The sequence below is a fragment of the Nannizzia gypsea genome, genomic scaffold, assembly GCF_000150975.2.
Source record: "Nannizzia gypsea CBS 118893 supercont1.4 genomic scaffold, whole genome shotgun sequence".
NCBI lineage: Eukaryota > Fungi > Ascomycota > Eurotiomycetes > Onygenales > Arthrodermataceae > Nannizzia > Nannizzia gypsea.
This window is the reverse complement of record NW_003345198.1, coordinates 689,704-709,526: the sequence shown is the minus strand read 5'-3', so window position 1 is coordinate 709,526 and position 19,823 is coordinate 689,704. Positions and strand designations below refer to the sequence as shown.

Genomic DNA, 19,823 nt, shown 5'->3' with positions numbered 1-19,823 from the left:
TCATTGAAACAGGCATATACGGATGTAGCTACGTAGCAACCCTGGGGATTGCTGGCGATTTAGGATGTATGGACTCCGTGTTGGCTCTAGGGTCTCTCCAAGTAGTACTGGGCTAGCCCTTTTCGATGATGTGTGCTGAGCTATGGATCAGGAAATTACCAAAGCAGGCTATCGAACGGTAATATTTCGTCTGCAGGTGGTTACCTTCGTGTATGTACTGTGGCTTAGACACGATGTCCGCACCCACTGTCCTCCAAACGATAGCTGCCTGCCGCCGCCAAAGCTTAACCACATATTTCAGCGCCGAAGAGACAGACCAGGACGTTACTTTCAGCTTCTAATTACCGCTCTAGTCAAACGCAATATGACAGAGAAGCGACTTTGGTTATCGAAACATGCGGGGCTTGCAACTCAGCCTCAGGACAGCAACGTGGAAATGTCCTCATGGCTGCTGTGTACAAGCGTGGGCACAATATGGGATCTCGACAATTACTGTAGCTCCGTCTGAAGGGTTTCCTATGCGATTGATTTGGTGGCTGAATTGATTGGATGGGAAGGCCCTTATTTTAAAGATCCACCGACAAGGGCCTTGACCAACGCGGCTCTTCTGGCCTTAATTGAAATTACAGGGGTGGTCTTGGAAAATCGATTGGATCTCGCGGCAAGAATCGCATAGGCGCTAAATGCTTCTTGCAGAGCCAAGCATCTTCCGATTGGCTTCGACCGGGAAGATGATATGCCAAGCTTGAGGACGCATCTGCAAGAGATCACGATTATCAACTGAGCACTGCTGTTCCCCGAGGAGTATCGTTCTGTTTTTCTTCTGGCAAAAATCGTCGGTAGACAGAGCCTGACCGGCCAGTATCGCTCAATTTCCCCCTTTTTTCTTCCATCTGTCATCGCTGATTAGCAATATTTGGCAATCCCCCAGTCGCTTAGTGGCTGCATTTTGCTCGCTGCGATTCTATTTCGTACCATTCTCACACGGCCCTGTTGGCCTTTTGTGCAGGGTGGAGTGTTTTTTTATCCTGCACCCCGTTTCATAACAGGAAAATCCTACCTTTGAGGAAGGGGGCTATGTTGGATTACGGTAACCCTTGGTATAGTACCTGTCTCTCTACACAGTGCTCAAGGGAAAGCAGCCCCTGCGGATGAAGTAGGTTCTCCCATGCCCTAGAACACAACGTCCGCCTCACCATCCACGCTGAACACAGCCTCAAGCCTCCTTCCAGATGATGTCAATATACTCGACTCACCAGCCACGTCTTGTCTTCTTGTACTGCCATCCCCGCTGGCGCCTAACCTCCCCCGGTCCTCGGCCAGGCTATGGAGTGTTGCTCTAGGGAGTATTACACAGAATTTCCACGATAGGAATGGATCCAACTCAACTCAATGGATCAAAATCTCACCGAAATCGCATGTGATATCCCTTACGGACATGTACCTGTGGTGTGCACACACTGTCACCAGTAGCCTGAGCCCCATATACTGAACAGGTCGACCGCTGCCCGACCTGCGGGTCGCCTCACCTCGAACTCTATGCAGATTTATCTATTTCCGGGCTGTAATTGATCCTAGAGCCTCGTTCAGGCTCGTTGAGTCTCATCCGGATCTCTAGAAATAGTATTTTCTTCACACGGCGTTGACACAACTGGTGGGTGACCAAGGCCTACGGGGACTCACAAGCGACAGTCAAAGGAGAGTCATTCTCCCTATAATATAGAACAGCCGGGATTGAATAACCAGCAGCGAGACGACCACGCACAGCCAGAGACTGGGGCTTCTCAGAGGGCACGTTTGGGAACCCGAAGGGCCAACTTTTCACCGCTAACTATAAGCGTGCCTACATGAGGGTGCAGCAGGGAAATGAGTGAAAGTTTAGCTGCCCTGAACCGTTATGAGCCTCTCCCCTGGCGAGTGTACAGAGAAGCTGTGTTTTGATAGACGCCGCTCGCGTTACAAACCGACCAGTAATTCACTTGCAAATGCCCCGCCTCGTCACATAACGATGAGTCCCCTGGATTAGCCTTTATGTATGCGATAATACTTTCAGCAAGTCAACAAACGGCCCCCAGACCAGTACAGTTTCGACCAGAATATGCTCTCTAGAGCGAGCTACCAATGTCAAGGCCGCCATATTTTTGCTCTCCGGCGGCCACACCCCATTTTTACTATCGCTATCGACTCCAAAGATTGTCTTTTTGCTGCCTCAGTCCCTTGTCCGCCTTTAATTCTCCCAGGGCTATGCCTCGGGATTTACAGGGTTGAGTGGCAGGGGGCCATGGATTAGATGCAAGCCCCAATCCAGTCACTCGGGTTCGATTGTAAGTATTTTATCACAACCCAAAAACGAAAATCAGCTTTGCTTTTTATAACTACTCGAATTTTGCAATTCCTCTGAAAATATTTCCCTTGTTGACCGGATGGCTGACACCTGCAGTTGCACAGTCGTTTTCCCCCTGCGGTTCATTTTCCTTCCTTTTTTCTTAAGTCCTTTTTCCTTTTTCTATTGCTTCTCCACAAGGATTTGCAGGCCTCAGAAGCCCGGAGAACTGCGACTACATAGCATGCCGCTGCTACATACATACATTCATAGTCCAGACTCCAAAATCCGCCTTGGATTATGTAGGAGCCCTTTCCAAGCCTGCGCTCTTGCAGCTTGCCTAATTTAGACCAGGTCACTTTGGTCCCTATGGCGTCGATCCTATATTTTCACTTGTACGCAGACCTAACATATATATACCATTATACTTTCCTGCGTTTGAATACCCTCTTTTCTCCCCCAATCCCATAACACAGTGAACACTTCTATATTATTTAAAAGACCCATGAGTACTCGGATGTATTTATAGTCTGGATTCCTGTTGATAAAGACGGACGACGCAACCAACTCATAAAACCTCCTCTCTTCGTGACAATTTTACGATGCACCAACAATCTTCCAACTATCCTACGACACCCCAGAGTTGCACTCACACAGATGCAATCGCCCTTCAATCCTCATCAGCCACCGGGCTCGGTCTACTAAACTGCTCTGTCCCACCTGCCGGTCCATCAGTATCCATCTGCTCGCCATCTCAATCAATGCTTCAAGCTACCCAAGGGTGGCACGGGGAGCCGAATGTCGGTCACTGCTTTCCGAACACGCCTTCTAGAATGGTTACCTACCCCTTAATATCGATATACGATGGCCTACAGGTGGTGCCTAATGCATCGATCTCGTCCTTCAGTGTTCCAAGCAGCCATATTGATACTTCTTCGGCTGGTTTCCTAAGTCCTGTTCCGTTGATGAAGGTGGAAAGCAGTTCAACTATTCAGTCCAACATATATGCACCTGATTTGTCGTCGAACTACGGGGTGTCCCCAAGCCCTACTCATTCTCCACAGATTCTTAGTGAGGGTATGAGTGATGACTGGGAAGTAATAATAAACGACAACGCCGCAAAACAAGGCCTCTTCAACTTGGACGATCTTCCCTTATTTCATCAGCAAATTGGACCTCCTGCCCCTACAAGACAGCCTCGAGAAACAAGCACTTCAGTCCTTACCTCAACTCCTATCGACACTCAGAGCAAGCCTCACCGTTCCCCATTACGAACCTCAAACAGTAACAAGGTGGTAGGCAAACGGTCAGCTGAACTTGTTCAGTCATCTCCTGATGTGAAAATGCCCTCAAAAAAGAAGCGGACGCTGGACAGTGGGGATGGGAAATATGAATGTGAACAGTGTGGAAGGCAGTTTACACGGAATTCAAACTGCAGATCGCACATGAAGATACACGACCCCAACAGAAGATACCCTCACAAATGCACAATTGGTCAGTGTACCAATAAGTTCAGTCGAAAGACTGACCTTATTCGACATGTTGATAGTGTGAGTCCTCAAAAAGCCACTTCCCCTAATCCAATCGATGCTAATCAGCCTTATTTCCCTTCTAGGTGCATAAAAAACTAAAACGGTTTGGCTGCGACCAGTGCGGACACCGCTTTGCTCGACAAGATACACTGCGACGGTAATAATATTCTCTCTATGTGTATTGTGAATTCGATGCTAATGAGTGATAGGCATCGAGAGGATGGTTGTCGAAGACAACAACAGCATCGTCGAGCACTCCTGGAAAGCCAACAACAAGAAAAGTTACAATATCACCATCACCATCACCGCCAGCCAGACATTGTAACCACCACAATTGCGCCATCTGGCCTGGATGCCAGTCATGCTTACCCGATTGTCTCTATTCCCTATCACGAACCAGTTGCAGCATACACGACCCACTCTCAGCTACATGCGGCCCTTGTCACACCATACCTAAACCCCAGCAACGAAACCTACCATGAGTACATATGACTTAATATAATGGCAACTACATTTCAAACGACGCTACCGAGTGGCACGAAAAGCAACTGCCAGCAAAGCCTTCCTTGGCCTCCTTTATTGTTGTTTATTTTTTTATCCAAACATATAGAACGGTGCATTGGATAAGGACATACTTCTGTTCTAAATTCCTATTTCAGCTTGCGAAAGACTTGCATACCGTGTTTTACTTTTTCTTTTTCTCCCCATTTCTATCCATTTTCGCTTTCTTACATTGATTGGCGCAACCTGCGGGACTCACTACTTACATTCTTGGGTTAATCCTGTTTTCTATATTTTATTTTTATTTGTTTTTTTTTTTTTTCCCCTATCTGTGCATCGTCTCCTCTCTATGTGGTGAATACGGGGGGGCCATTTAACTCATACCAAGAATGGTAAAAGAAAGATGCCCTTCCGTTCTCTGCACTATTAACTACACATTTCTTTTTATTTGGCCCCGGAGCCTCGGAGTTCGAGCAACAAACCCCTGATCCACGATCTTCCCGCGGTGAAGTTCTTTGGTATTGAAAAAAAGATTATACCATATCTGATTGATCGATGTCTTTGTCCAGAGCGTTGATCAACAAACAAGCATTTTCACTTTCCTCCCATTTGGCCCCCTTCCGTGTTTTCCCATTCCCCTTGATTGGACGTCTTTTAGCGCCAGGCCCTTTCCATTTACCCACATGTCAACCAGGAGTTAATGTTGGTTAAGAAGCGATAGGCTTGGAGGAGACGTTGCAGAGTGCGGGGAGAAGGTGACGGCCCCCTTTTTTTGTCTCTTGTTTTTCTCTTGTGCCCTTGATGTCCCTTTAATTGGGATGTGAGCACGAACCAGGGTCCACCAGGGGATGGGCCGAAGCATGTTTTCATAGGATAGCAGGTGACGAGAGAGTAAGCGCCGGCCGTTGGCTCTAACAAATACATATATGCAATGGAATTATAAATTGCTGGATTAGCTCTCCTTACTCGTAGCTGCTGCTGCTGCTTACCCTCCCACCCTTCTCTGCTTTCCTCTTACGCTTATGCATGCGCTGTCTAGTGTCGAGTGTTGATTGACAGTTCTTATTCATCGAGACAAAGACGGCTTTAACCGCCTGATACCCGGATCGAGACTAGCTCAGGACCCTGTCTCCACTTACTTCCAGACTCCTTCTATGCAGGAAGGAAGGCCCCACTTAACTTTAATTTCTTTATTTTTATTTTAAGTTCTTGGCTCTTTCCGGCCGTCCGTGCGTTTTCCCCTTCGCTCTTTCTCCATGATGAAACAAGATCATCTTGGGGAACAACAACGAGAACAACAAAACCAAAACAATAAGAGGAAAAGATAGACAGTGGCTTTTTGGGTTCGATATCATGAATATGCAGTCTTTCTTCACCTTTTTATTATCTTTCTCTATAGATACGCTACTTGGAAGGGATGTTGATGTTTGACTAGTCGCCAGACTACCCACTTCTTTGCATAGAATGTAGTTAAGGGGACGTATGTCTGTCCATGGATATGTATACCCAACAGTTATAAATCATGCTTACAACATGGCTGAATATGCAGAGTATGCACCCCGTAGCTAATTTAGTTAATATTTTCCTTCTTGCTACCTCTTCATCCCAATTGCATTTTCGGTGTATCCTCGCTCAGCCCGTTTTGTGACAGTATTCCATTTGCAGCCAGTTCTTGCATAAGCCTTATGGCCGATTGCATATCCTGGAAATTTTCGCCTCTTTTTACCTTTTCCCTTTCCTTTGGCTGTACTACTCTTTTCCTGTGAAGAAAAGACCCTGTGACGAATGAAGGCCGATCGGGGCCCTCCGACATGTCGATCGCTCACCCAGATGGTATGCTCGAGGAATTTAGATTTGACCACCTTCCTTGACGTGAATTGCTTGCATTTACTTGCTTCTTCTGAGGCGTTGACTTGCTTACCTCATACTCGATTTCCTTCTATGTACTTTTCTGGAAGACGTCCCGCTTCAGGCCGGTTTGGCATGATCTCTCGTCGTCTGAGCTAAGTAAGTTCAGAATGCAAGATAAACCCCTCTCGTAGTTTTTGCATCAGCCTAAGGAGAATGCGTTAGCCAACCTTAGGTATATACCAATACGATTATGGCAGAACCCGTTTGTCGGACCGAGCTTTAGTTATGGCCCCCTTTCAGGCCCCTCAAGGCTTGGGGAAAGGGAGTACCCGAGAATCCACTTCGCTTCCCGTTTGCGTGCAGAGTTAAAGAGCAGGATGTGGGGAGCTTTACCTTGGAGGATAGTTAGCATAATGATAGTTATTGGGTGGGAGTTAATGGGGGCCTAAACTACGAACTACAGCAGTGTCCAGCCCCAACTCAGGCCCTCCGCTGAGCGATGCTTTTGTCTTAGCGCCCACCTGTCCGACTCACGTTATTGTTCGATTCTCCTTCTCGAAAGAGACTATGCGACCAACAAAGCTACCACCAAAGCCAGACGGGGAGGGTTGACAGTGCAGCAAGATGATCAGCTTCCACTGCGGTTGTACCATGTCTGCTGGTTGACTTAATTCCAGATAACGGTATGGTGTTTAGGGCTCCGAGAAGACTCCGAATCACCCGCCCACCAGTGGAGTGACTCTCTCGCGTTGGCCAATTGGTCCCCTTTAATCGATGTTGTAACAGCCAACTTTAACCCAAGGACTGCCAAACGGAGACCCTGCAGCAGGTAACCCTTTTTTACCCCTGCGCGCGGGATAGATCGGCCGTCCCTTCAAAGGTCTCGTCCCAAGGTTTGGCTTCTTTCGTACTCCCAACTAACCAGGTGATCGCCCAAAATGAAGCCATCTACCCAGTGATATGGGCCAGGGCAACTAGCATCGTGATTCATGTTTGAAGGCACTCCCAGATTAATTTACCCGTTTGCTTCAGCCTTTGACGATGATGCAATTAGCCTACTTGCAACTATTTTTCATACCATGCAATGCATGAAATGATTGGTAAATGCTCGGACTCCTAACTGCAAAATATCTTTGCATCTTGGTGGTCAATGGCTAACCAGTTAACCAGCTAGTTATATACTTAGTTAGTTAGCGGCAGGTTGCACACACCTGAAGAGTCAATCGCAGCATCGCATAGCATGGATCCGGTATCATGCATCTTCCGTGAGTGAATTCCAACCCCCAACATCAAACTTGCAGTTTTCTCCCTACCAAGTTCCTGCTTGCTTCCGTGACGATGTCTCTGGCCCTATGCATCTTGAGCTGTATTCGTATAGACTTGAAAAATTCACCTGGAGGGGCCACCCAGTGTGTATATTGACCCCTGAACCATGCAGTTTAGCTATAGACGGTAGCTAGCAAACCGTTCGATAACGATGGCACCTGTATGCAGCAGGCCAGGATACACATGAAGAGCCCTCCTGATAGCACATCGAGTCCATCGGAAGCTCCCCTTTGCTGTTGGGGTCCGAACCTAGCAAAGTGCTCCAGGGGTGAGCTTGGTGACGATGACCATCGGCGACTTCGACCGTGGCTGTGACCGGATAAACCGACAGGCCTAGCTAACTAATACCTAAACCGTAGTTAACTAAATAACTAGTTACGTAGGTTCAACCATGTCGTCAGCGAGAGAAGGAGAGAAGAGAAAAGCAAAGATGTCTCGGGGTCTTCGCTGCTGACTTACTGGCTGCTCCGCCAACTACTTACGGCGCGCGGAGGGTGAAGTGTTCGGCGCAGCAAAAGTGCCGCTGGGCGATTTTGAACTGACCCGCGGGCGTTTAGTGAACTAATTTTACCCCACCTGGGCTGGTTGGCCTGACCTGCAGAAATATTTTGATATGGGCGTTGCTGAAATTTGCGCCAGATAGCCAGCAACCTCCCTTTTCAGCGTCCTCCCCCCCTCTACAGAGTACATCTCATCTACTCTTCTCGCATACCTGCTGCCTTGGACACGCCGCCATCGAACATTGGTGATTTACTGTCCTGAAACCCTCGCAACGCCGCTGCCTACCCCCCTCCTTTGACCCCGAGAGCTCCACGCGGGTACTCCGTACAGCCCCCATTTGATCACATCACCATGTCGGCCACAGCCAGTGTAACGGAGCCCATTACGGCAGGGAACGTTGCGACCCTCTTCCCCGATGTCGATACCCAGTTTGGCGGCGCGAGCTCTGCCCGGTTGGGAGGAGAACTCGACGGGTACAACGAGGACCAAGTCAAGCTGATGGACGAGATGTGCATCGTCGTGGACACAGATGACAAGCCGATTGCGTCTGGCAGCAAGAAGACTTGTACGTTACTACATAGATACACATGCATACATCTGGGTCACAAGGGCTCGTCCGGAACTGAAAACCATCTAACCGCTGTACAATAGGCCATCTGATGACCAATATCGGCCGTGGGCTGCTCCACCGTGCATTCTCCGTCTTCCTCTTCGACTCGCAGAACCGCCTCCTGCTTCAGCAGCGTGCCACGGAGAAGATCACCTTCCCAGACCTATGGACCAACACCTGCTGCTCTCACCCTCTTGCTATCCCTAGCGAGATGGAGGCGAGCGGAGCAGCTCTCAGTGAGGCTGTGAAGGGTGCTCGCACTGCTGCCAGGAGAAAGCTGGACCAGGAGCTGGGAATAAAGGAAGTCCAGGTTCCAGCGGACAAGTTCGAATTCCTCACCAGGATTCACTACCTTGCTCCCAGCGGCGATGACGGGAAATGGGGCGAGCATGAAGGTGAGTTTTTCCTCGCTCTATTATTTGTTTCTTGTTTCCATTTTGGGTCCTGAGAGTGAGGGCTGATGATTCAACACAGTTGACTACATCCTTTTCATCAAGGCGGATGTCGACTTGAACCCCAACCCCAATGAGGTCCGGGATGTCAAGTATGTCACACCCGATGAGCTGAAAGCGATGTTCAAGGACCCGAGTGCCAAGTTCACTCCATGGTTCAAGCTCATCTGTGACGACAAACTGTTCGAGTGGTGGGAGAACTTTGGCTCTGACTCGTTCAAGAAGTACGTCAACGACGAGAAGATATGTAGAATGTAGTTGGCCATGGGAGGGAAGTATATACGGACTGACTGCTTCTGAATAATGTTCGGGTTGTTAATTTAAAAGAGTTGATTTGACGGATATATGAAATGAATGCCCCGTCAAGACTCAACGTCATGGCGAAATGAAAATTATATTTGATTAAAAAAAAGTACCCCGGGAGAAAAACGACCGTTATGTCCACAAACCTTAGTAGAACAGGCTAAACGCTCAGAAAGAAATATAATGAATGTATGAACAACACGCCTGCATGCAAATGATGGATGGTATAATGCAAGCATAGGCACGGTGCGTAAGTAAAGGGTATCAAAGAAAGCAATGCAATGCCGTGTAAAACCAGATCAAATATAAATATCCATCCGGACTCCTGCAGGCAGACGGAACCCTAAGTAGACATCGTTCTGTTGTATATAGAGATTAGTCAAGCGAGGTTGGTAGCAAAGATAGCGGTGGGCAAGATATATAAAAGTGTCGAACGATACCTCCTGTTAGTACTCAAAAAGAGAATGCAAGTTCCGATGATGACAACAGCGACAACGCAGAAGATAACCTGTGTCTTCCAGCCGCTCTGCACCAGCGCAGCACGCCGACTATACTTGGCCAGCGTGTGAATGTAGTTTGCAACTCCGCTGATGATAGTCCCAAGAGCAAGCACCCAGAACAGTATCCCCAGCGGGAGGGCATAGTTGCGCTCCAACGCCGTCGGCTGGGCTCGGAGATGGAACGACAGGACGATAGCACTCGACACGATCGAGAGATACATGGATAGCCGGAGCCATGCTAGAAACGTACGCTCGTTGGCGCAGTGGTCTCGTGCGTCTGACGCGCTGTTCTCCAGCAACAGGGCCCCGAAAAGGGGTTTGGTGAAGACTACCCGCTTCTTCGACGCTACCTGTCTGTTCACCTTGCCTGTTAGCATATGCTGATGCTGTCATCTTGATCGCTACCAAGGATGAAACAGGGATGAGATGACTCTTAAGCCAGAGTCTCAAAGGTTCAAGCGGTCGATACGAACTTGGTGACGTTTACTGGTTTGATGCTGAACGGGTTTGATAGCCGGCCAAAGGGGTGGCCAGAGGGATCGTCCTCGACGTCGACCTCCGGGGTATGCGGCATAGTCTTTATCATCTCTGTCTCTCTTCTCGTCCCCGCCTTCTTCTTGGACTCTTATCCTCGTCGTCCTCGTCTTCGTCTTTGTCGTTGTTCCGTCTTTGTTTTGTGTTCCCAAAAGGGTCATCACGTGACTTGAATCATGTGATTGCTTGTACTTTCCCGATCGGGAAGCATCAACACATTCATGGACTTTTCTGGATTCCGATATCAACCACCAAGAAAGACAAAGGACGACCAGGGTATCTCTGTCAGCGCAGCAGGGGGGTAAGCTCCATTTCTACATGGACACACACGGAAGAGAGGTTGCAGAGGAATACCAGATGCTGTATACGACCTTGATCCGCCCTTTGGCCTGTTTTTTGGGAGGACTCGGATAATTGCTTTTTCCCCAGTTCTTTTTTTTTATTTCAAGCTGAAGACTCAATTCCTTTTGGCCCCGAGTGACTTCCTCTCCGTCTTCCTCTCTCTCTGTTTGTCCGCATATCAAACAGAAGGTTGTCAATTGCCGCAGTGCAGCTCGAGCCCTTAGGATGCCATCACCACCACAGAACATCCCCTCACGGGCCACTGATATCGATGGTCAGCTCTCCGGAACCTCCCCACTAGGTAGGACGGTTAGCGCCTCGCACTCCTTAGCAGGCTCATACAGGAGACCCAGCTTCTTCACCATGGGCGGCCCTCGAGGAACAGTCGTTCCCCATACCCACGGAGCAGACAACCTGACGGATGCAGAACGGGAACGGGCACGGGAGGAGGAACGGACATTGTTGGAAGACAATGCCATCTCATACTCAGCAAGCAAAAAGACCAAGGGGCCTTCTGCTGGGCCGACAGAGACGACTTCGCTTCTAGGGAACGGTCAAGATGCTTCAGCCAACGGAGAGGAAGCTTCTGCTGATGCAATCATCGACCAGAAATGGGATGATGCTGTGATGGCGGGGTTGATCAAGACGACATGGGCAAGAGAGGCAAAAGTGCTGGTGCAATACAGTGCTCCTCTGATATTCAGCTTCCTGCTCCAGTACTCCCTTACTATTGCTAGCATATTTACTGTTGGCCATATCGGCAAGGTTGAGCTGGCTGCCGTCAGCTTAGCCAGTATGACAGCTAACATCAGTGGCTATGCGGTCTATCAAGGTCTTGCAACCAGTCTGGATACCCTTTGCGCTCAGGCATATGGCTCAGGAAACAAGAAGCTAGTCGGCCTCCAGACGCAGAGAATGGTCTGTTTCCTTTGGACCATGACCATCCCGATTGCCATTTTCTGGTTCTTTGCCGGCCACGTCTTGAGAGCCATTGTCCCTGACAAGGAGGTGGCCGAACTGGCTGCTCTTTACCTGAAAGTGGCTATTCTTGGAGCCCCAGGATATGCACTCTTTGAAGCAGCCAAGCGATACGTGCAGGCTCAGGGCTTGTTCTCTGCCTCCCTCTACGTTCTCTTAATTGGTGCTCCTGTCAATGCGTTCCTGAACTGGTTCTTTGTTTGGGTATTGCCTACCCCTTTACTCTATACTCTATTTCAATCGCATTCAACTAACGTTTTACTTAGAAATTGGACATGGGTTTCATTGGCGCGCCCATTGCGGTAATCGTTTCCGACAACCTTCTCCCAATCCTCCTATTCATCTATGTCTACTTCTTTGCTGGCATGGAATGCTGGAATGGATTTACTTATCGAGCATTCCAAAACTGGGGCCCCATGGTGCGCCTGGCCCTACCTGGCTTCCTCATGATGGAAGCAGAAGTCCTTGCATTCGAGATCCTCACCCTGGCAGCCGCCTACCTTGGAACCACCACTCTGGCAGCCCAGTCTGTCCTTGCAACCATCGCTGGTATCATGTTCCAAATTCCGTTCCCACTCTCAATTGCTGGAAGCACCCGCATTGCAAATTTCATTGGTGCTGCCCTTCCCGATGCTGCTCGTGTCGCTGCCAAGGTCAACATGACCGCTGCCATCATCGTTGGCATCATTAACATCACTCTCCTTTCTACCCTTCGATTCTATATACCCGCCCTATTTACCTCGGATGAGGATGTGATCGAGCTTATTGCAGCAGTCCTTCCGCTCTGTGCCTCCTTCCAGCTCTTTGATGCCTTTGCAACAAACTGTAATGGTGTGCTCCGTGGCCTTGGAAGACAGTCCATCGGAGGATACACCCAGCTCTTCTGCTACTACGTCGTTGCACTCCCTATTGGCATGGCCACCGCATTTGGCCTTCACTGGGATCTCTGGGGCCTATGGGGTGGTGTTGCCATTGGTCTTTTCCTTGTCGGCCTGATTGAAGGTATATTCCTGACCCAAACGAGCTGGGAGCACGCAGTTTCGGAAGCTCAAAAGCGAAACGAAGAAGTCTAAGGCGACATTCAACTTTTTCTTCCCTGATTTGATGCCATTTCCTCATTATTTTAATTTGGACTCACATAATACTATTGCATGTCACCCGTGGCAAGTACCACTTCCCAGGCCCTCTTTGGCTTCTGTATTCGCTCACAAAATGGTTTGTTATTTTACATGTTCTTTTTGATTATAATCCAGCCTTGCAGTGGTGCAGCTTGCATTTTCACTGACAGATTTGTCTATTACGAGAATTCCGTGAGCGGACGGTGGCACATATCATTACCAGCAATATCTCAGGTTTAACAGTGACTCTATTCAGAAATAAGATAATAGCGTATTTTATATATACTTGTTTATTTAATAACGTGGCTGCATGCTGTTCACATGGAGTATATTTGGGAAAACATCGAGCTCCAACCAAAGCACAGTAACGTCAACAATCTAAATCCCGTCAAACTCCAATATCAAGGCCGTAAACCCCCATAGTCAACCCTTATAACAAAAATGAAAAAAATGTCCAGGCCCTAGACATGTAATGCTCCCTCCTATCCCAACACCTTCATTTTCTTCTTTTTCTTCCCTTCTCCCTTATCACCACCTTTTCTACCCTTCTGCCAGTCCCTCCAACTCCCAATACGCGTATCCCTCGACTCTTCCCACGCCTTTTCATCATCTCTTTTCCGCTTTCTTGCCTCCAGCTCTTCCTCTTCCCTCTTCTTCTCCCTTCCTTCCTCCTGCATCCTACCCTTCAACTGTCTCCGACGCCTAGCTTCTTCCTCCAGCAAGACAAACACAGTTTTCTTCCTCCATTCCTCTTTAAACTTTTCCGTCTTGAGCTCTGGTGAATCAAGTGTATATTTATGTTCTCTAATTAGCAATCGTCGCGCGTCCGCTATGCATTCGTCTAGATGTGCTCGCTGCTTTTCATCGAGGAGAGCTGTCTGCGCTTTTTTAAGTCTGTCAAAGGCATCTGGGGCAGCTGGGTTGGAGGTTTTATCGGGGTGAATGAGTAGAGACTTTTTTCGATATTGGACTTTTATATCGGAGTCTGGGACTCCGGGCTGGAGATCGAGTACCGCGTAGCTATTAGCCGTGTCCGTCAGCTTTTATCTTTGCTAGCAAATATATAAAGGTAAAACTAAGCAGTATCACACATACGCATCGAGTTGAAAGGCCTTCCTTATGCGATCGATCTCTGCATCCTAAGTTATAGTGTACTGGTTAGCTATGGAGGTTGTTCTAGTAAGCTGGCTAGTTAGCCGTACCTTGTTGAACTCTGAAGCTTCCTTCTCCAGTGAGTTCAGTGAATCAAGAGCATCAAGCTCCTCATCTGCAGCCATATTCTTGTCTGATTCCGCCCCGACACTCAGTTGCGTCGTATCACCTGAATTCCTTTTCCCTTTCGATCCTTCAATGCGGTTTGATCGCTGGTTTCGACGTCGGATTTCACTTTCGTGATGCTTCTTATCGATAAGATGACTAAGCATGCGGATATAATTTTTTTTTCCTAAAGCAAAAAAGTTCGAGATGGAAAAAGCAGAGACGAAGACGAAGATAACGACAAGACGGACAAGTTGGATAATACGCTAGACGGCACACAATGGCGAAGGATCGCTCGTTGCGGAATGGGAAACCGTTGTCGAAAGCGCCTCGCCAAAATCCTCGAATACTAAAACGAAAGAGGAACGAAGATGATATAGCATCACTCAAACAGCGAGTTGTAGAGCTTGATACCAAAGCTGCGATTGAGAGCTTTACTGACCTTCCACTCTCTGAAGCGACGAGACTGGGTCTCTCTGCATCTCATTTCAAAGAATTGACAGATATTCAGTCGCGTGCGATCCCTCATGCGCTGCAAGGAAGAGACATACTCGGCGCGGCCAAAACTGGGAGCGGGAAGACACTGGCCTTCCTTGTCCCAGTGCTAGAAAATCTGTTTCGAAAACAATGGACGGAATACGATGGACTGGGGGCAATGATAATATCACCGACTCGCGAATTAGCTATTCAGATATTTGAAGTTTTGCGCAAAATTGGTCGACACCATACCTTTTCGGCTGGACTTGTTATCGGAGGGAAAAGTCTACAGGAGGAACAAGAGCGTCTCGGGAGAATGAACATACTTGTGTGTACCCCTGGACGTATGCTACAGCACATGGACCAGACCGCGGCGTTCGACACGGATAATATACAGATGTTGGTGCTGGACGAGGCGGATCGGATTATGGATATGGGATTTCAGAGCACAGTAGATGCGATTGTGGAGCATCTCCCCAAGGAAAGACAGACCATGTTATTCAGTGCTACGCAGACGAAAAAAGTGTCCGACCTTGCTCGGCTGAGTCTACAAGATCCAGAGTACATTTCTGTGCACGAGGCTGCTTCCAGTGCCACGCCGTCTACTCTACAGCAGCATTATGTTGTGACACCTCTACCTGACAAGTTGGATACGCTATGGAGCTTCATTCGGAGCAGTGTAAAGTCTAAGATCATTGTCTTCTTTTCTTCGAGTAAAGAAGTTCGTTTTGTCTATGAAGCTTTTAGACAGATGCAGCCTGGAATACCACTTCTACATCTTCATGGCCGACAGAAGCAAGGGGCACGACTTGATATTACACATAAGTTTTCGGCCTCGAAGAATTCATGTTTGTTTGCTACAGATGTAGTCGCAAGAGGTCTTGACTTTCCGGCCGTCGACTGGGTCATCCAGCTGGACTGTCCTGAGGATTCGGACACATATATTCACCGGGTTGGGCGCACCGCGCGGTATGAACGAGACGGAAGAGCGGTGCTGTTCCTTGATCCCAGTGAAGAAATAGGTATGCTCTCTCGCCTGGAACAGAAAAAGATACCCATCGAAAAAATAAATATCCGAGCCAACAAGCAGCAGAGCATAAAACACCAGCTGCAAAATATGTGTTTCAAAGATCCGCAGCTCAAGTACCTTGGACAGAAGGCTTTTACCTCTTATGTCAAGTCAATATATATCCAAAAGGATAAAGAAGTGTTTGACGTTAAGGCGCTCCCGCTAGAGGAATTTGCGGCAAGCTTGGGTCTTCCTGGTGCGCCGCGCATCAAGTTTATCAAGGGAGAGGATACCAAGTCACTGAAGAACGCTCCTCGGAAGCTACAGCTTGTTTCGAGCGATGATGAGGATGAAGACGAAGATGAGAATGCCGAAGGCAAAAAGAAGAAAGCCAAGGCACCTGAAATACGGACCAAGTATGATAGGATGTTTGAGAGAAGGAATCAAGACGTCTTCACTGAACATTATACCAAACTTATATACGATGAAGAGGCGGGCGACAAGGACGGTAGCAAGGCAAAAGATGCTACAAATGGCGATGATGACTTCCTTGCAGTGAAAAGAAGATATGAAGTTGAGGATGATGAGGAGGCTGATGACGAGCCTCGCAATGATTCCGGTATACAAGTGAAAGAAGTAGCCGGAGGAGTCCGAGCAGTGCAAATTGAAGGCCGAGCCCCTCTACTCATTGACTCGAACCGACGAGAGAAGCTACTACAGTCTAAGAAGAAGCTCCTCAAGTACAAGAACCCCGGCAAGAAGCTGGTCTACGACGACGACGGTAATGCCCATGAGATTTACGAGCTAGAGGATGAAGAAGACTTTAAGAAGCGAGGAGATGCAGCGGAACAGAGAGCCAAATTCCTTGAGCTTGAGACTGAGCGAGCACGACTGGCAGATATTCGTGACAAAGAGATCGCCAAACAGAAGAAGCGGGAAAAGAAAGAACAGCGTCGGGCGAGGGCGAGGGCAGAGCGAGAGGCTGCAGCTGCCGAGGATGGCGATGGCCCCGTTGCTTACCTTGCGCCGTATGAAGGAGATGAGGGAGAAGGTGATGCCATGGAAGGTGAAATGGGTGAGACTGAGATCAGACCTCCAAGCAAGAAGCAGAAGACCCAAGGGGGCCATGACCAGGATACTAACAACAGAAAAGAGAAGAAGAAGAAAGGGACCAAGGTCACTTTTGACGAGCCTGCTGAGATGCAGACGCTGGAGGACCTGGAAGCTTTTGCCAGCGGTCTACTTGGATAGTCAGTTTTTGCCTTCTATTTCTGCCCCCTTCTTGCACACGGGGCGCCTGGATACGTCACGAAGTCATGAGGATATAGTATTATCTATATCCATTAGTAAAATAGAACTTTCCATTCTAGCCTTTGGACTTGTAATTGGTGATATTTTGGCCAATATTCGCGCAACACCACAACCAGAAACATCTAAATCTGATCACATATCTCGGCAGACAACAAAAAACCAACGGCTGACAACGCGCGCCGCTGCCAACATAGTTAGTTATTTCTCCGCCGTTGCATCATCGTATTCTCTTGTTCCTTTGCGGGGTCATCCAGCTGGACGGCTTGGGAGCAGGGGATATCTCAGTATATCGACCAGGATTGTACGAGATATCGGACCCCGGATGGTCGCCTTTCCACCACTCGCACTACGCCAGAGGCCAGTAAAGGGCCATCTGGAAGCCTTCCCTGTGCCAGGATGCCATCTCTACCGACTCCCCCAGGCTCAGGCGACCTCTCCAAGCTGTTTTCCGGGTCAAAGAGACTCTCAGGCCAAGCCGCTGGCCGAGCAGCTAGAGTGACTTGGAGATCCAACTAAACATCCTTCCGCTGCGTCTGATGCTTGGCTTAATAATAGAAACTTCCCGTCTGTAAGCTCGGGTTTGGCTTATTTCTTTGCATCTTCGTCCGGGTTCTGGTTCGCTGGGGAAGCCTGGGAGACTTTGCGGGCGACATCCAGGGCACGCAATTTAAGCACCAAATTTTCCTCGCCACCTGATTTTCGTCCCGAGATGGGCTAGCTATGTAAAGTGTACGGAGTGCATAACTATATCATGCCGGAGAGAAAAGAATAAGATATAACTGCGTTGTCTGCCTCTGTCTCGGGCTTGGTACGTGCTGGTTGTCGAGCGGTTGACCGAGTACGGGCCGTTGCCGTTTCTTTCGGCTTTGGGATAGGTAGTTATATAAAGGTACTCGGCCCGTCCACTGGCTGCTTGGGCTGGTCTTTCGTCTGGATTCTCTTCTGCCGTCAACAATAGACATAGACAAGATGGCACCCTCTAACGTGCAAGACGAGATCAGGCCTCCGGCTACGTACGAGAGCCATGATGTGGAAAAGTCGATGGGCGCAAACGAAGAAAAGGTCGATGGCGCTCCCCTAGTGGTATCGGACAAGCTTGCACGCCAGCTCTCTGCTCGTCAGGTGCAGATGATTGCGATTGCGGGAACGATTGGGACAGGACTGTTCTTGGGGACAGGCAAGTCGCTGGCTACTGGAGGCCCAGGATCAATGTTGATATCGTATTCCATTGTGGGAGCCATTGTCTTCATCACCATGCTCTCTCTCGGCGAGATGGCCACCTTTATACCCATCGCCGGTTCTTTCTGTACATATGCTGGGTAAGCCACCCTTTACCCTTACATATATATATGCCTCACTTCACAGCTAACTAGGCATTGAAGACGCTTTGTGGACGATGCCTTTGGCTTTGCTTTGACCTGGAATTACTGGTTCAACGATGCGGTTGCAACAGCGGCAGATTTGGTCGCCTTGCAGCTTCTGCTGAAGTACTGGACGGATTCCTTTCCTGGATGGGCGTTCAGTCTCATATTTCTCTTCGTCCTGGTCGGACTGAACATAGTGTCCGTTAGGGCATACGGCGAGGTATGGACATGCTCAATTTGTCTGCCAAAATAGGATCAGCTAACACCTGTACAGATGGAATATATCCTCAGTTTGCTCAAAGTCGTCACTATAGTTGTAAGTGACACTTCTCCTGTATACCAACGGGCCAATCCTAGCGCAATACTGACTCAGTAAAATTTCAGATATTCATCATTCTTGGAATTGCTGTCAACTGTGGTGGCAATGTCGACCACAGGTATATTGGCGGCAGCGTCTTTCTCAAGGGGGATGCGCCCTTCGTTGGCGGAATTGGTGGCTTTGCCTCCGTATTTGTCACGGCCTCATTCGCATAGTAAGTGATTGCAGTTACACTTACAATCTCTATCTATCATATCTATCTCTGTTTTCTTTTTGCCTCATATATGCTAACTTGTTGGCCAGCGGCGGAACGGAGTCCATTGCCATCACCGCCGGAGAGACGAAGGACCCCACGCGCACCATGCCAAAGGTGATCCGCAATGTCTTCTGGCGAATCCTGATTTTTTATATCCTGGCCATCCTCATGATTGGTCTGAATGTGCCATACGACTACCCAGAGCTGACCACCAAGGACTCCCGGACCTCCCCCTTTACCATCGTCTTCCAGCAAGCAGGCAGCCGTATTGCAGGCAGCTTCATTAACGCCGTCATCGTCACTAGCGTCATTTCTGCTGGTAACCATGCACTGTTCGCTGGCACAAGATTGCTCTACACCCTTGCTGTTAATGGCCACGGTCCTGCTATTTTCGGGAAGCTTAATCGGTGGAAGACCCCGTGGATTGCTGTCATAGGCACATCTGCCATTAGCGGCCTTTGCTTTGGTGCAAGCTACATCGGTGCTGGCCAACTCTGGACTTGGCTACAGAAGTAAGTTGCTCAAAATCTTTCACACCAATATATCATATTTCCGTCCGGCTTTTCATCGCCGCTTTCCTCCTACATTTCTCCAGTAAATCATACTAACTTCCTTCCCTCTCCATACAGCATTGTTGGTGTATCCAACCAACTCTCCTGGATGGCTATTGGATTCTCCTCGCTGCGTTTCCGCCAGGCTGTCCGTGTGCAAAACCTCGAGCATCTTCTCCCTTTCAAAAAACTGGACTTACCCGTGGGGACCCATCCTATCAATCGGACTCAACGGTTTGCTCATCCTCGTCCAGGGGTGGTCGTGCTTTTAGCCCAAAGTTCAAAACCAGTTGACTTTGTCAGCTTCTATATACAAATTCCGGTACTCCTATGCATGTTCCTAACCTGGAAAATTTGTAGTCATGAAACGAAATTCGTCAAGTTGGAAGAGATGGATCTCTTGACCGA

The 19,823-nt window shown here is 48.6% G+C and overlaps 8 protein-coding genes across 8 annotated transcripts; 5 read left to right on the top strand and 3 right to left on the bottom strand.

The window, feature by feature from the left end:
* Nucleotides 1-561: 561 nt before the first annotated feature.
* On the bottom strand, nt 562-978 carry MGYG_04903 (hypothetical protein; the record flags this gene model as incomplete). Its single annotated transcript, XM_003172266.1, has 2 exons — nt 562-879; nt 976-978. The coding sequence occupies 2 exons, from the start codon at nt 976-978 to the stop codon at nt 562-564; spliced, it is 321 nt and encodes a 106-aa protein (XP_003172314.1).
* Nucleotides 979-2,925: 1,947 nt separating this feature from the next.
* MGYG_04902 (hypothetical protein) lies at nt 2,926-4,347 on the top strand (the record flags this gene model as incomplete). The annotated part of the gene is made up of 3 exons (XM_003172265.1): nt 2,926-3,873; nt 3,939-4,012; nt 4,065-4,347. The coding sequence occupies 3 exons, from the start codon at nt 2,926-2,928 to the stop codon at nt 4,345-4,347; spliced, it is 1,305 nt and encodes a 434-aa protein (XP_003172313.1).
* A 4,038-nt stretch (nt 4,348-8,385) lies between these two features.
* Nucleotides 8,386-9,354, top strand: MGYG_04901 (isopentenyl-diphosphate Delta-isomerase; the record flags this gene model as incomplete). Its single annotated transcript, XM_003172264.1, has 3 exons — nt 8,386-8,599; nt 8,686-9,039; nt 9,119-9,354. The coding sequence occupies 3 exons, from the start codon at nt 8,386-8,388 to the stop codon at nt 9,352-9,354; spliced, it is 804 nt and encodes a 267-aa protein (XP_003172312.1).
* A 424-nt stretch (nt 9,355-9,778) lies between these two features.
* On the bottom strand, nt 9,779-10,473 carry MGYG_04900 (hypothetical protein; the record flags this gene model as incomplete). The annotated part of the gene is made up of 2 exons (XM_003172263.1): nt 9,779-10,253; nt 10,373-10,473. 2 exons carry the CDS (start codon nt 10,471-10,473, stop codon nt 9,779-9,781), a joined length of 576 nt encoding a protein of 191 aa, XP_003172311.1.
* Nucleotides 10,474-11,000: 527 nt separating this feature from the next.
* On the top strand, nt 11,001-12,826 carry MGYG_04899 (multidrug and toxin extrusion protein 2; the record flags this gene model as incomplete). The annotated part of the gene is made up of 2 exons (XM_003172262.1): nt 11,001-11,957; nt 12,020-12,826. The coding sequence occupies 2 exons, from the start codon at nt 11,001-11,003 to the stop codon at nt 12,824-12,826; spliced, it is 1,764 nt and encodes a 587-aa protein (XP_003172310.1).
* Nucleotides 12,827-13,353: 527 nt separating this feature from the next.
* Nucleotides 13,354-14,148, bottom strand: MGYG_04898 (J domain-containing protein spf31; the record flags this gene model as incomplete). The annotated part of the gene is made up of 3 exons (XM_003172261.1): nt 13,354-13,891; nt 13,967-14,010; nt 14,074-14,148. The coding sequence occupies 3 exons, from the start codon at nt 14,146-14,148 to the stop codon at nt 13,354-13,356; spliced, it is 657 nt and encodes a 218-aa protein (XP_003172309.1).
* A 260-nt stretch (nt 14,149-14,408) lies between these two features.
* Nucleotides 14,409-16,865, top strand: MGYG_04897 (ATP-dependent RNA helicase DBP4; the record flags this gene model as incomplete). The annotated part of the gene is made up of 1 exon (XM_003172260.1): nt 14,409-16,865. One exon carries the CDS (start codon nt 14,409-14,411, stop codon nt 16,863-16,865), a length of 2,457 nt encoding a protein of 818 aa, XP_003172308.1.
* Nucleotides 16,866-17,894: 1,029 nt separating this feature from the next.
* MGYG_04896 (lysine-specific permease) lies at nt 17,895-19,819 on the top strand (the record flags this gene model as incomplete). The annotated part of the gene is made up of 7 exons (XM_003172259.1): nt 17,895-18,244; nt 18,308-18,509; nt 18,564-18,605; nt 18,674-18,822; nt 18,912-19,376; nt 19,494-19,737; nt 19,805-19,819. 7 exons carry the CDS (start codon nt 17,895-17,897, stop codon nt 19,817-19,819), a joined length of 1,467 nt encoding a protein of 488 aa, XP_003172307.1.
* Nucleotides 19,820-19,823: the final 4 nt, after the last annotated feature.